General features: G+C 58.4%; 1 protein-coding gene across 3 annotated transcripts; it reads left to right on the plus strand.

The window, feature by feature from the left end:
- Positions 1-327: 327 nt before the first annotated feature.
- PELI3 (pellino E3 ubiquitin protein ligase family member 3) lies at positions 328-9,138 on the plus strand. Of its 3 annotated transcripts, XM_004759428.3 has the most exons (8): positions 328-516; positions 1,645-1,797; positions 2,330-2,401; positions 4,448-4,577; positions 5,228-5,329; positions 6,116-6,310; positions 6,619-6,807; positions 8,134-9,138. In XM_004759428.3, the coding sequence occupies exons 2-8, from the start codon at positions 1,646-1,648 to the stop codon at positions 8,701-8,703; spliced, it is 1,410 nt and encodes a 469-aa protein (XP_004759485.1). In that variant the 5' UTR covers positions 328-516; position 1,645; the 3' UTR covers positions 8,704-9,138. The 3 variants fall into 3 exon arrangements, with proteins under 3 accessions (XP_004759485.1, XP_004759486.1, XP_004759487.1); XM_004759429.3 differs by lacking the exon at positions 2,330-2,401; XM_004759430.3 differs by lacking the exons at positions 328-516; positions 1,645-1,797; positions 2,330-2,401 and adding an exon at positions 3,859-3,882.
- Positions 9,139-12,427: the final 3,289 nt, after the last annotated feature.

Genomic DNA, 12,427 nt, shown 5'->3' on the forward strand with positions numbered 1-12,427 from the left:
GCGAAGTCTCCGGCTTGCGGTGTGTGTGTGGGGGGGGGTGCACGTGTCTCTGGGAGAACCCGTAAGTCCCCAGAAATGAGGGCGGGGTCTGGGGAGCCAGAACCCGGGGATGGATCTCAAAGATACCGGGGAGTCCCCGAACCAGTGAAGACTGGCTAGGGAGTTCCTGACGCGGAGTGGTGGGCCGGGCTTTCCAGAGCCTGGGGCGGGGTGGGGGAGGGGGCGTGGTCTCCCTAGAGGGGCGGGGCTCTGTAGACCCGCGTTAAGCTTCGCCGCAGGGGGCGGGGTCTAGGGTGGGGCGGGGCTTCTGGGGGCGGGCCCAACGGGGCGGGGCATCGGGACAGGGGGCGGAGTGTGGCGGTTCGCATTCGCCCCCTCCCCCGGCCCCGGGTGTCCCCGTGACGAGGCAGCGCGGAGCCGCCGCGGGCCGGGCCCATCCCGCAGCAGCGGCCCCGGGGCCAAGCAGGGGCGAGGCGCGAAGGGAGAGGCGCCGAGCGGGACCGGGAGCGCGGCCAGGTGAGACCGCCGGGGCGGAGGGGGCGGGGGCTGCGCCGGGCGGGCTTCGGCGGGCGCGGGGGGCGTGTTTGCGTGTCTGGGGGCGGCAGGGGGAGTGGGTCCGAGGGCCGCCGCCGGGGTGCTGTTTGCGCGCTCTCGGGTCCCGGGTGGGCTCGGCCCCCGTCCGGGCACTGCCTGCGGGACTCGGGGTGTGCGGGACTGTGTGCGTGCGCGCGCGTGTTTGTGGCGAGGGGCCGCCGGGTGTGTATCTGCGTATGCGCTGGGCCGTCATTGTGCCTGCCCCCAGCGCGGGGCGCAGTCCCTCCTGCGCGGGGATGTTTTCCAAACAGGCTTCCTGCGGAGACGGGCTCTGCTGCAGCCCCAGCCGGAGGGGGGAGCGCCGCCCCCACAGGCCTCCAGAGACCCGGGCGGCCCTGGGACTGCAGACAGACACCTGAGGGAGGGAGGGGGCGCGCACCCGGGAGGGGTCCAGAGGCCTGCCCGCCCCGGTGAGGCCAAGGTGGGGAGACTGAGGCAGATGGATGGGGAGAGGAAGGTGGCCAGACAGACGGAGATGGGGAGGAGGGTGAGGAGAGAGACGGCGGAAAAAGGACAGCCCAGGAGGGCAGAGAGTCATTGAGAAAAAAGATAGACAGACAGGAGGCCTAGACCTGCAAAGGATCTGAATGATTAAGATGGATAAATAGATTCCAAAGACCCCCCAGAAGGGTTACTCGGAGGCCACTGGGCCAAGAGCCAACCCAGCAACTAAGTCTAAGATGAGGAATAAGGGTCCTCCAACTCCTGAGGTGTCCCTCTTCCAAGCAGATCCCAGACTGGTTGGTGTCCTGGCCAAAAAGAAGCCTCTTGCCTCCCCGTGTTGGTCCACCCCTATGGCCCCACCAAAGATCCTGACTCTCTGAATGGGGGGCCCTCTCCCCTTGGTTCCATCCCACCGGGTTCCCTTCCCCGGTATCCTGGCAACCCCGGGACAGTTTAAAGGAGGCAGAGGTGGAGCAGTTGCCATAGCAACAGAGGTGGTGAAAGGTCACTTAGCCTAGGTGGCCCTGCAGCAGGCCTGAGCTGGCATTGAGGGGGGTTGGGATGGGAGGTTGCAAAATTCTTTTTCTCCTCTCCCACTCTGCCCAGAATGGTGCTAGAAGGAAACCCTGAAGTGGGGTCTCCCCGAACCTCAGACCTCCGGCGTCCAGGGACCCAGGGCTCTTGTGTCCTCTCTTCTCCTGGTGAAGATGCACAGCCAGGCGAGGAGCCCATCAAGTATGGCGAACTCATCGTCCTGGGGTGAGCGACCCTGGTCCAGGTGGGGCAGGGCACCAGGCACCCCCAGGGCAACAGACCAAGGGCCCCAGCTCTCCCCACGTATGACCTTCTGCTGTTTGTCCCTCGTCACCTTCCCAACTGAGAGACAGAGTTGATCAAACCCACCTCTATTCTTGTTAATTTATCTTCCCATTTTTTATAAATTACTGAGAAATCTCTTACTGCCCACCTAAGTTTCTGATCAGAAAAAAAGCAGCACCATCTGCCTTTCAAAAGCACCTAGCAGATGTAGGCTGGCGTGAAGAACTCTGGTTCTCCAGCAAAAATGCTTGGTTCAAATCCTGCCTCTGCAAGTTGCTTAACTTCCCTGTGCCTCCATTTCCCCATCTTACAAGTAGGGACGATAACGATACCTCAGAGGGTTGTCAGAGGAATGAAGGAGGAGATTTCTGTAAAGCACGTAGGACAGTGCCTGGCACATATCAGGTGTTCTGGGAGGCAGGCTTGTGCCAAGCCCTTTCATGGACATTATTTCATTTCAATCTTCACAAAGATGCTGTGAGGAAGGAGGTGAGGAAACCGAGGCTCAGAGAGGGGAAGTGACTGGTCCAAGGGCACACAGCTGGTAAGTGGCAAGGCTGGGATTCGGACCTAGGTCTTTCTCACTCCAGGTCGAGTGCACTTTGACTAAGCCACAGCTGACCCTCATGCTACAGATGAGAAAACCGAGGCCAGGAGGAGGGAAGCGATATGAGCTGGTGGCTGGGGAGACCTCATTCCCTTCGTGGTCTCCCCCTGACCAGGAGCCTTGCACCACCCACTTAGCGCTGCCCCCAGGCGCAGATCCCTCTTCCTCCTCCCCCATCCACACTTCCTTTTGGCCTCTCTCTCTGCCATCTGCCTGGAAGAAGATATTTGATGAGCTATGCTATCATTATGATTATTTAGAAATAATAGTGGCTACCGTGTGCTGACATGTACACGTCATGTGCTTTTTCCTAATAAGTTAACATTTATCAAGGGCTTGCAATCTGTATATGTCAGACGCTGTGCCAAGCATTTTCAAATGCTTTATCTCATTTAGTTCTCACAATGAACCTGCGAGGTAGGTCCCGATTAATTAGCACCATTTTACAGAGGTTATGTGATAAGTGGAAGAGCCAGGATTGAAGCCAGGCCCATCTGTGAGTCCCGAGCCTGTGTCCAGAACTGGCCCACACCCCCTAAGTGGGAAGAGTTTAGGAAGGCAAAAGTGATTTTGCCCCTGTCAGGGCTGCTTGCGTGAGAAAAACAGCTGCTGGGTGTCCCAAAGGAAGGGCAGACTTTCAGTTGAGGGCGAGGCCACTGATGAGGGAGAGTGAAGACCTAAGGGTAGAGGCCCTCTTTGCTGTGGTTTATGCTTGCTAGAGCAATGAAGCCCCACGCTGGATAGAGCCACCTGGAGAGCACACTGAAAAGACCCCCTGACACTCCCATCCCAAACCTACAGAATCAGAGTCTTCATGGGTGGAGCCAGGGAATCTACATTTTAACAAGCCCACAAGAAAACTCTGAATCAAGTGGTCTTTGTCTGTATTTGGCACCTCTTCATCCTGGCACTCCTAGCTCCAAAACCTTCTGTAGCTCCCTAGTCTCACCGAATAAAGTCCAGACTCCTAAGCTTGGTGTTCAGAGCCCTTCCCCCAGCTTCACCTGCCTCGACTTCAGCTGAACACCCAAGTCACCACTCCCTGATCTCACCAAACCCTGCCAGTCTCAGGCCCTTCGCTTGGGGCGAGCCTTCCCTCTGGAAGGACTTCTGCAAGAGAGGCCGGAGTCAGACAGACCCGAGTTCAAATCTCTGACTTTTTCACTTACTAGCCTGGGACCTCAGGCAGGTCAATTTACCTCCCTGAGCCTCAATTTTCCTTATCTGTAAAATGGGAAGAAAGATACTTGCCTGGCAGGACATTGCACAGATTCCATTAGGTAATTAATAACGTGAAACTCCAGGAACACAGGAGGCTCCCGTCCATGGCAGTGATCAAGGCTGTGACTCACCCCATCTTTGCCTTCCACAGTCACTCCCTCTGGATAAAAGCTGGAAGGAAGGTAGAAGTTTGACATGTAAGGATATATGGAGCTGGTGGCATTATGGGTCTGTCTGTTTCTTTCATTCTGGTTTCCATTCGTACTTGTGGTGTCGTAAATGTAAGTTTGCAGTAAAGGTGAATTCCTTCCCGTTCTTCAAGGCCGAGTAAAGGTGTTCCCCCTCTCCGAAACCTGATCTGAGAATTCCCTTCTCCTGCCTCTGGGCCTGTGGTATACAGTTCGTGCCCAGCTTCCTTGAAAAGCTCAGGACACCCCTTCCCTGCCACCAAGGAGACAGAACTGACCTGCGGTGTGCCCCCTGTGGCACTCCAGCACCCAGCAGCTGACCAGTCAGGTGTCCAGGAAACTGGATAATTGAATAAAAGACCTTTTGAAGATATTCTGCCCTTCATCCTTCTCCCCAAACGCAGACTGGTAGGGTATGGTCTCCTAGTTTCCGCTGGGTCTAGAGCTTGTTTATGAAGGTAGACTGCCCAGAAGTTGGCAGTTCCTCCAAATCGCTCAGGTGCTCACTTTCTCTCTCTCTCTCTCTCTTTCTTTCTCCCGGCAACCCCTTCTTTTTAACCCCCTACACCCACAGCTACAACGGGTGTCTGGCAAGTGGGGACAAGGGCCGCCGGAGAAGCCGCCTGGCGCTGAGCCGCCGGCCCCATGCCAATGGCGTGAAGCCCGACGTTATGCACCACATTTCCACACCGCTCGTCTCCAAGGCAAGCAGCTTATCCCAGTGGACCTGGACAAAGGTCCTGTGCTCTCTGCCCAAGTCCCAGGTCTTCGGCCTTCTGGGTCCTACCCCCACGCGACGGCACTGGAGCAGGGGAGCCGCCTTGTGTCTTCACTCACTCATGGCCTTGGGCTGCCAGAGAAATGGTGCGGGGGAGGGATCCCTTGTAGTGCACCGTAGTAACAATTCACAAAATATTTCTTGGATGACCAGACCCCAGCCATTGAATGGAAACGGTCAGCATCATTTTGAGGCAGCCACGGCTCAGAGGAGGGGCATGACAGTCACACAGCAATGGCAAAGGAAAAGCCTTTGGCTTCAGAGCACTGGGGTTAAGATACAAGCTCTCCTGTGTCTAGCTGTGTGTCTTTAGGCCAGCTTCTTCTCCTCTCTGAGCTGCAGTTCCCTCTGCTATAAAATGGGAATGATAACGATGCCTCCTTCTTGGGGTGGCTGTAGGGGTCAAGTAAGGTAACCTGCATATAGTGCCAGCCACACAGCACTTCCTTGGTGAAGGTAGAGCAGGCCCCTTGCTGGGATTGGTCAGCAGGCCTTGGGTTCTAGCCTCTGGCTCCAAGGCCCACACTTCTTCTGGCCACATGCCCTGGGAAATGACTTCTCCTTTCTCCCCACCAGGCACTGAGTAACCGCGGCCAGCACAGCATCTCGTACACGCTGTCCCGGAGCCACTCGGTCATCGTTGAGTACACACATGACAGTGATACGGACATGTTCCAGGTATGCTCAGGCCCTTCTGCATGCCTCTTGGTCACTGGGCCACCAGGCCTCGAGGTCCAGCTCTGCGGGTATTCCAGGGTGAACTTGGAAGACCAGGGCCCTGGTGAAGTTGCTCTGGGGGCCCCCAGTACAGTCGACTATGCTCCAGATGAAGAAGCAGGATGTCCAGGGAAGGCTGTTCACTTCCTGGAGTCACACAGCAAATCGGTGGCCACATCAAAATTTAAAAAACCCAAGACCAGACACCCAGGCCACAGGCAGCTTAGGGGTTCAGAGTGTGACATGAGAGTCACACTGCCTGGGGCAGATCCCAGCTCCATCACTTACCAGCTGGGTGACTTTGGGCAAGAGTCACTCACTCGCTCTGGGCCTCAGTTTCCTCCTCTCTACAGTGGGCCCATAACATACCACTCCATGGACTATCAGGCAGATCAGCCGAGATACTGCACGTGAAGCGCGGGGCTTGGTATCTAGTACCTACAAAAAATTCACTTCCAGACTGGGTGTCACCTTTCCACTGATCATTCAAAAAAAGAAAAAAAATCAACTCGTGTTTATTAAGTAGGGGAGACAGAGAAGCCCCAGGCCCCAGTGACTGGATTTGGAGACGCCAGCTGAGAGCCCAGAGGGCCTGGGGAGCTGGGATGTTACTGCTCCCTCCTCGTTGTTTGGTGACCCTGCTTACAGAGCAGCTGCCGGGAACCCGGGCTGGCGGAGGTTGGGGGAAACCCTTGGGACTGACCTGCACACATAGCATATCTGGGCTTGCTCCCCTCTTCGTCCCAGATCGGCCGCTCCACAGAGAACATGATCGACTTTGTGGTAACAGACACATCCCCCGGGGGAGGGGCTGCCGAGGGCCCCTCAGCCCAGAGCACCATCTCCCGCTACGCCTGCCGCATCCTGTGTGACCGCCGGCCGCCCTATACTGCCCGCATCTATGCCGCTGGCTTTGATGCCTCCAGCAACATCTTCCTTGGAGTGAGTGAGCCCCCCAGGCAGGGACTGGGATGTCATCTGAGAGTGAGTAGAAGGGTCGGGTAGGGAGGGGCAGTGCCCTGGGTGATGGACCAGCCGGCAGCCATCCTAACCAGGACCTGTGCTGGGACCGGTGATGCCACTTAACAAATGAGCACTGAGAGGCTCTGAGAGTTCCGGCTGTGCAGTGTCCATTCCAGTCCTCTCTGGGTCGCCTCTGACCGTGAGGGTAGAAGGGCAGCATCCCTGGCTCACAGCTGGCTGGAGGGGGGCCACTCGGAAATAGGATCTGATCCCACGTGTGGTCTCAGGAGCGGGCGGCCAAGTGGCGGACCCCCGACGGCCTGATGGACGGCTTAACCACCAATGGGGTCCTGGTGATGCACCCAGCAGGCGGCTTCTCGGAGGACTCAGCCCCGGGTGTCTGGAGGGAGATATCCGTCTGTGGGAACGTGTACACTCTGAGGGACAGCCGCTCTGCACAGCAGCGAGGGAAGCTGGTAGGCGGCCTGCTCCCTGCCCACCCTCTCCCCCCATCCCTGCCGGGCCCTTCCCCCTGATCTCCTCCCCTCCTATCCAAAGGAGCCCCAACAGGCTCCATCTAGGGGCCGTGCCCCACTTGCCCCACAGAAAGGGCCAGACCGTAATCTCCAGAACGTAGCCCATGTGCTGCTGGAGGCCCCTGGGGTGGCGTGTGTTAGAGCAGACGTGAATGCTGCAGTACCTGGTGGCTTTAGGGAGGAATCACAGCCTCTCACGAGGCTGACACTTGGCCCATGTGTGAGCGGATTATAGCCTAAAGTGTTGGCAGTCTGTAAGGTGTCTCTCACGTTCAGAAGGATTTAGCCTTATTATCCTCGCCTCGCCGGAAGGGCCCTTAGAGGAGTTCTGACTGAGGGGACAGTGAAGGCTCCACGTGGCACAGATGAGAGAACCCAGGTTCAGAGCTGCGAGAGAGTCCTAGAGAGAGGTAGGGGCCAGCCCAAGGTCACGGGGCCAAGCTCGTCAAATGGGCCATGAGGCAGAGCTCTTCAGCGTGTGAGCACATCGGGCCCGTGGAGGCAAAATCGCAGGGAAGAGCAGGGCTTCTCTTTCCAGAGCATCAGTTCTACCAGGAGATCTGGGAAAACGTTACTTTTAAAAACACTGTGCATGTAAATTTCACTAGCACCCGCTTGCGGAGTATCCACGACGTTCCAGGTTCCGTTCTAAGCATTTACAGTGATTGCTTCCTGAGAACCACTTGAGATAATGGGAAGTATGGGAAGTAGCATCCAGCCTGAGGATAAGGAAATGAAGACGCAGAGAGGTTCAGTAACTCCACCACAGATGCCGAGTTATAGACAGTGAAGCCAGAATTCACACCCAGACAGGCTAGCTCTAGAGTCCTTGTTTTTAGCCACAGCCAAGAGGACAGCTGCCTTGGGCCGAGTCCCCAAGTTTCAGATTGAAGAGTTTCCCACTTGTGCCCTTAGGGGAGAGCCTGGGGGGAAACTTTATTTTGGTCCAGATCTCCTGATTTGACCACTGACATGACTAAGTCCCCGCTCCACTGTGAGGGACAATGCATGCCTGGACTTTGACTTGCCCTCCTGTGTGGCTTCTCAGCGCTCCTGGCTGCTCTGCCTCCATCCTCACCGCTAGTCTGCCCCAGCCCTGCCCCCGCCCCGCTGTCTCCTCTGGCCTAGCTGGCCCCCCTGTGCAGGGTGTGTTCTCCAGGGAGGTTTGGTGGGATGGACAGGTGGCTTGGCTGAGGGGATGGCCGCCCAACGGCCAGGGTTTGAGCGGCATCTTGAGCAGTAAGGCCCTTCTGCTGTCTCTGGCAGGTGGAAAATGAGTCCAACGTGCTGCAGGACGGCTCCCTCATTGACCTGTGTGGGGCCACTCTGCTGTGGCGCACGCCGGCAGGGCTGCTGAGGGCCCCCACGCTGAAGCAGCTGGAGGCCCAGCGGCAGGAGGCGAACGCGGCACGGCCCCAGTGCCCCGTGGGCCTCAGCACCCTGGCCTTCCCGAGTCCGGCCCGGGGCCGCACAGCACCCGACAAGCAGCAGCCCTGGGTCTACGTCCGGTGTGGCCACGTCCACGGCTACCACGGCTGGGGCTGTAGGAGAGAGCGGGGCCCCCAGGAGCGCGAGTGTCCTCTCTGTCGCCTCGTGGGGCCCTACGTCCCCCTGTGGCTTGGCCAGGAGGCAGGCCTCTGTCTGGACCCTGGGCCGCCGAGCCATGCCTTTGCACCTTGTGGCCATGTGTGTTCGGAGAAGACTGCCCGCTACTGGGCCCAGACGCCGCTGCCCCACGGCACCCACGCTTTCCATGCTGCCTGCCCCTTTTGTGGGGCCTGGCTCACCGGCGAGCATGGCTGCGTCCGGCTCATTTTCCAGGGGCCGCTGGACTAGGCTCCCTGGGGGCCCCGGCTGCCACGCCCGCCTGCCCACCTAGATCCCCCACCTCCTGCAGCCCAGAGGGAGCTCTGCATGTGGGACTCTACCCGCTGGCACATAGCCACACCAGATGGACATGTTGGATGGATGGGCTGTGCTCCTCCCCTCTTAACTCTGGTCCCTGAAACCCCTACCCCGGTCGGAATGACGGGGCCCTCAGCACCAGCTCTGTCCCGGGCTGATGGAGGGAAGCCCATCCCTGTGCCCTGGCCCTTCCTGGGGTGTCCCACATCATGCCGCCTACACTGTGTCCCTGGGGGCGTGAAGGGGCCGTGGGTTCCTGACCCCCAGCTTAGGCTGGCCGTGCCCTGAGCCTGCCGACCCAGCTCCAGATACCCCGCTGCTGCCCTGGGTTCCTCTATAAATCTCGCTGCTCAGCCTGCCCTCACAGATCCCGCGTGTCCGGCATGCGTGCGGTGCCGCCAGCCCCTGCATGAGTGAGGGGTGGGCAGCAGGCCGGGGCCGGCATCTGCTGGTACCCACTCCAGGCTGGACTCCACGCCACGTGAGCTCTGGGGACACAGAGACGATCGGACTTGGTTCCCTGCCCGGTGGAAGGCACAGTCTAGTGGACGACAGACCTGATTACCGAATGACAACACGGTTTCCTGGGCACCAGGATCAGAGAATCATCAAGGGCTGCAGAGCTGGTCTCCCAAGCAGGCGCGAGAGTGAGGGAGGCTTGCGTGGGAACTCCCTACAGGAAGGGGAGGGTGCTCTGGGCAGGGGGGAGGCTGAGCACAGGCGAGGCTGTCAGGAAGCAGGGACCTGAGTGAGGGGCTGGAGAAGGGGTTGCAGAGGGCTGGAGCAAGAGGTTGGGGCTGCCCTGACAGGGAAGATGCTGGATGGAGGCTTTGGAACCTCGTTTGTGGATAGTCAGGAGCCGGGGGCGGGAAGGGGACTCGGGGTCCCGGAGTGCTGGCTGTGACAGAAGGGCCACTATTACCAAGTGCCCACTGTGCCCTTCACTGTGCTGCTGCTGCTAATAACTATCTATTAACTAACCAGAAGCTTTTGCTATTTAATGCTCACAGTAACGGGGTGGGGGCGGGGAGGGGTTACCGTTTCTGTTTACAGAGAGATTAAGGCACAGGCGCCAAGTCCCACAGCTAGAAAGTGGCCAAGCCAGGACCCAGATCCGTGACTGCCTGCCTGGCCTCAGCCTGGCCTCTTCCATCACCCTGGGCTGCTTTCCTTGGATGGGGGCGGGAGGGGAGGGGCGGGCAGCCCAGGTCACCGGCACAGCGTGTGCGAATGTGTGGCAGGGAATATGCTTCACCCACAAAGGAGTCGGGTCTGGAGGGGCAGAAAGGAGAAATGAGAGGTGAGGACATTGGGCTGGGGTCTGGTGGCCCTTGGTTGCCATGGAGACCAAGACGGAACCGGACCCTGACTCATCTTGGCTAAGCGGCACCTCTCCCTGAGAACCAAGGCAGGCTCAGTGTGCTGCTGAGGTTGCTTTTAGACCATTCCTGGGGGGAGCAAGCTAGGGAGACTGGGAGATGGAGATTCTGGAAATATAAAAAAATCTGGAAAAGAGTTTGCTAAGTATAGGCCTCCTGGGCATCATCCCCAGTTGAAGACAGCCGCCAGAGCCTTACAGAGTATAGATTCCAAGGGGAGGGCCTGCTGCAGGCCGCACAGCTGGTGGGGGCCACAGAGACCAGACCAGGGGCTCTCGAGAGGACAGAGGGCTCCTGAGGGTGGTGAAAAGGGGATCTGGTGAGATTCCTGCTCCGGGGCCCCCACATACCACAGTGGGGGAGCCCAGATGGGGAGGCTCAAGCATCTGTGGGAATATTGCGAGCCCTACATGCACACACAAAACACTGATAATCCAGTTCTCTCTTCTGGCCCTGTTGGGAACCAGGTAAGGGATGTTCCGATCCTGTTTCCAGTAAGGAGAGGAGAGAGTAGAGGCAAGCACAGAGCATGGTGCCGCCCCAGGGAGAACTTGGAGGTGGTGGTGGCGGTAAGACGGCCCTGATCTTGGCCCACCTCTGCCCCTTTCCAGCTCTTGGAGCGTCCGTCTCCTCACCTTTTAAATGGAATAGCAATTCCTATATGACCAGATGGCAGTGAATGTTCTGAGAGCACCTGTAGCACAGCAGGTATTTAATGTTCATTCCTCACCTGCCCTTCCTGCATGTCCATGGGGAAGAACCAAGGCTAGGGATGGCCGAGGCTCCAGTGACTGGATTTCTCCGTGTGATTATGCATGTGTGCATACTGGGGCCAGTGGAGGAGACAGAGTGGTGGAAGTTCTTAGGAAGGCTAGACCCCAGTTCAGGGACTGGGTGGCCTCAAGAAAGTCAATGAAACTAATAGTCCCAGTTTCTCCATCTCCTACAATGGGTAAAATGGTGATATCCTATCAGGGTTTTTACAAGAATGAAATAGCCTCCATGTTAAGCTGGTGGCATAGGACCTTGTGTGTTAACCGTGAACATAAAAACGTGGCTTCTTTGAGGATCCCAGGAGTCCTGAGATCTTTTGCGAGCCTGAGCTGCCTGTTGATGGCTAGAGAGCGCCACCTCCCTTACTGGTGCCCGGCTCAAATTCACCCAAGTCAGGGGAGTATACCCATTTTAAAGACAATAAAAATTGAGACACAGGGAAGAAGAGGGGTGACCTTCCTAAGGACATAGAGAATTTATTGAGCTTTTCTCCATGGTGATAGTCATCATCGGAGTCAGCCCCTCCGGGCACAACACTAGGCAGCAGACTGCCCAGTCATCAGTTTACTCCCAGCTATAGCACCCTTGGGAGTGGAGGCAGTTGTTAGCTGGGTTTTCTGGCTGAGGAAGCTAAGACTCTGAGAGGTAAAGGGTCCTGCCCGAGGCTACACAGCCAGTAGATGATAGTGGCCAGATTTGACCTTAGATGACCTGGCTCCGCCCACGCTGACCCAGGCCCCTCACAATATTCTCCACTGAGCCCAGGCCTGGCACCAACGCTTGGACATGCCATGCCTGACCCAGGCTGTCCTCTTGTGAGTCAATGCAGAGGTGCAAAGCTGGACCTCAGGCCCAGCTCGGTCCTGGTCCGCCTTTTGGGGTCCCAGGCAGCTCTCCCAACAGGCATCGGGCGAACACCAACAAGTTCCAGGCCCCTCGCGTCTTTGTGCTGAGGAAACTGAGGCTCAGAGACGTTTAGTGGCTGCCTTCCAACCCCTGGCGAATGGATGGCGGTGCAGTGAAGCACTTGTCCCCCCACGGGTGTGATCGCCTCGGCTCATCGGCAGCTGACCTTGTAGGTTCCCAGTGTCCTAAAAGTCTCCAGCTCCTGACCCTCGAATCCACTGAGGGAGGGAGAGTCACATCACTTCCCGAGCGCAGGTTCCCACCTGCAAAACTGAGGTCCCGGGACCCAAAGGGGGGCGGCGCTGGGGCTCTGTGGGGAAGTCCCCGCTGCTCCGTACATGACATCCATGCCGCCCCGCCCGGACTCGAAGCGTCAGCCCGGTCTGCCGGGACTAGGCCGCGGCCGGGCCGGCCACTCCGGTTCCCAGCCGCCGAGCCCGCACCCTCGCGAACAAAGGCCAAGGCCGCAGGGGCCATGCCGCGCGCGACCCAGTAGGGCCCGGGAGCGGAGAGCGGCGGGCGGGCGAAGCGCGCCGAGGGGTGCCTATTGGCCGGAGCTGACGTCCATCCGGGCCCCGAAGCCCGACGATTGGCCG

This window comes from Mustela putorius, unplaced genomic scaffold (assembly GCF_011764305.1).
Source record: "Mustela putorius furo isolate JIRA1106 unplaced genomic scaffold, ASM1176430v1.1 tig00000127_pilon_pilon_pilon, whole genome shotgun sequence".
NCBI lineage: Eukaryota > Metazoa > Chordata > Mammalia > Carnivora > Mustelidae > Mustela > Mustela putorius.

What these genes read in the sequence shown, in the direction of transcription:
- PELI3 (XM_004759428.3), top strand. Translation starts at nt 1,646, where the DNA reads ATGGTGCTAGAAGGAAACCCTGAAGTGGGGTCTCCCCGAACCTCAGAC. An exon ending in CCAGCAACATCTTCCTTGGA is followed by an intron (nt 6,311 to 6,618) that starts GTGAGTGAGCCC and finishes GTGTGGTCTCAG; the next exon opens with GAGCGGGCGGCCAAGTGGCG. An exon ending in CACAGCAGCGAGGGAAGCTG is followed by an intron (nt 6,808 to 8,133) that starts GTAGGCGGCCTG and finishes TGTCTCTGGCAG; the next exon opens with GTGGAAAATGAGTCCAACGT.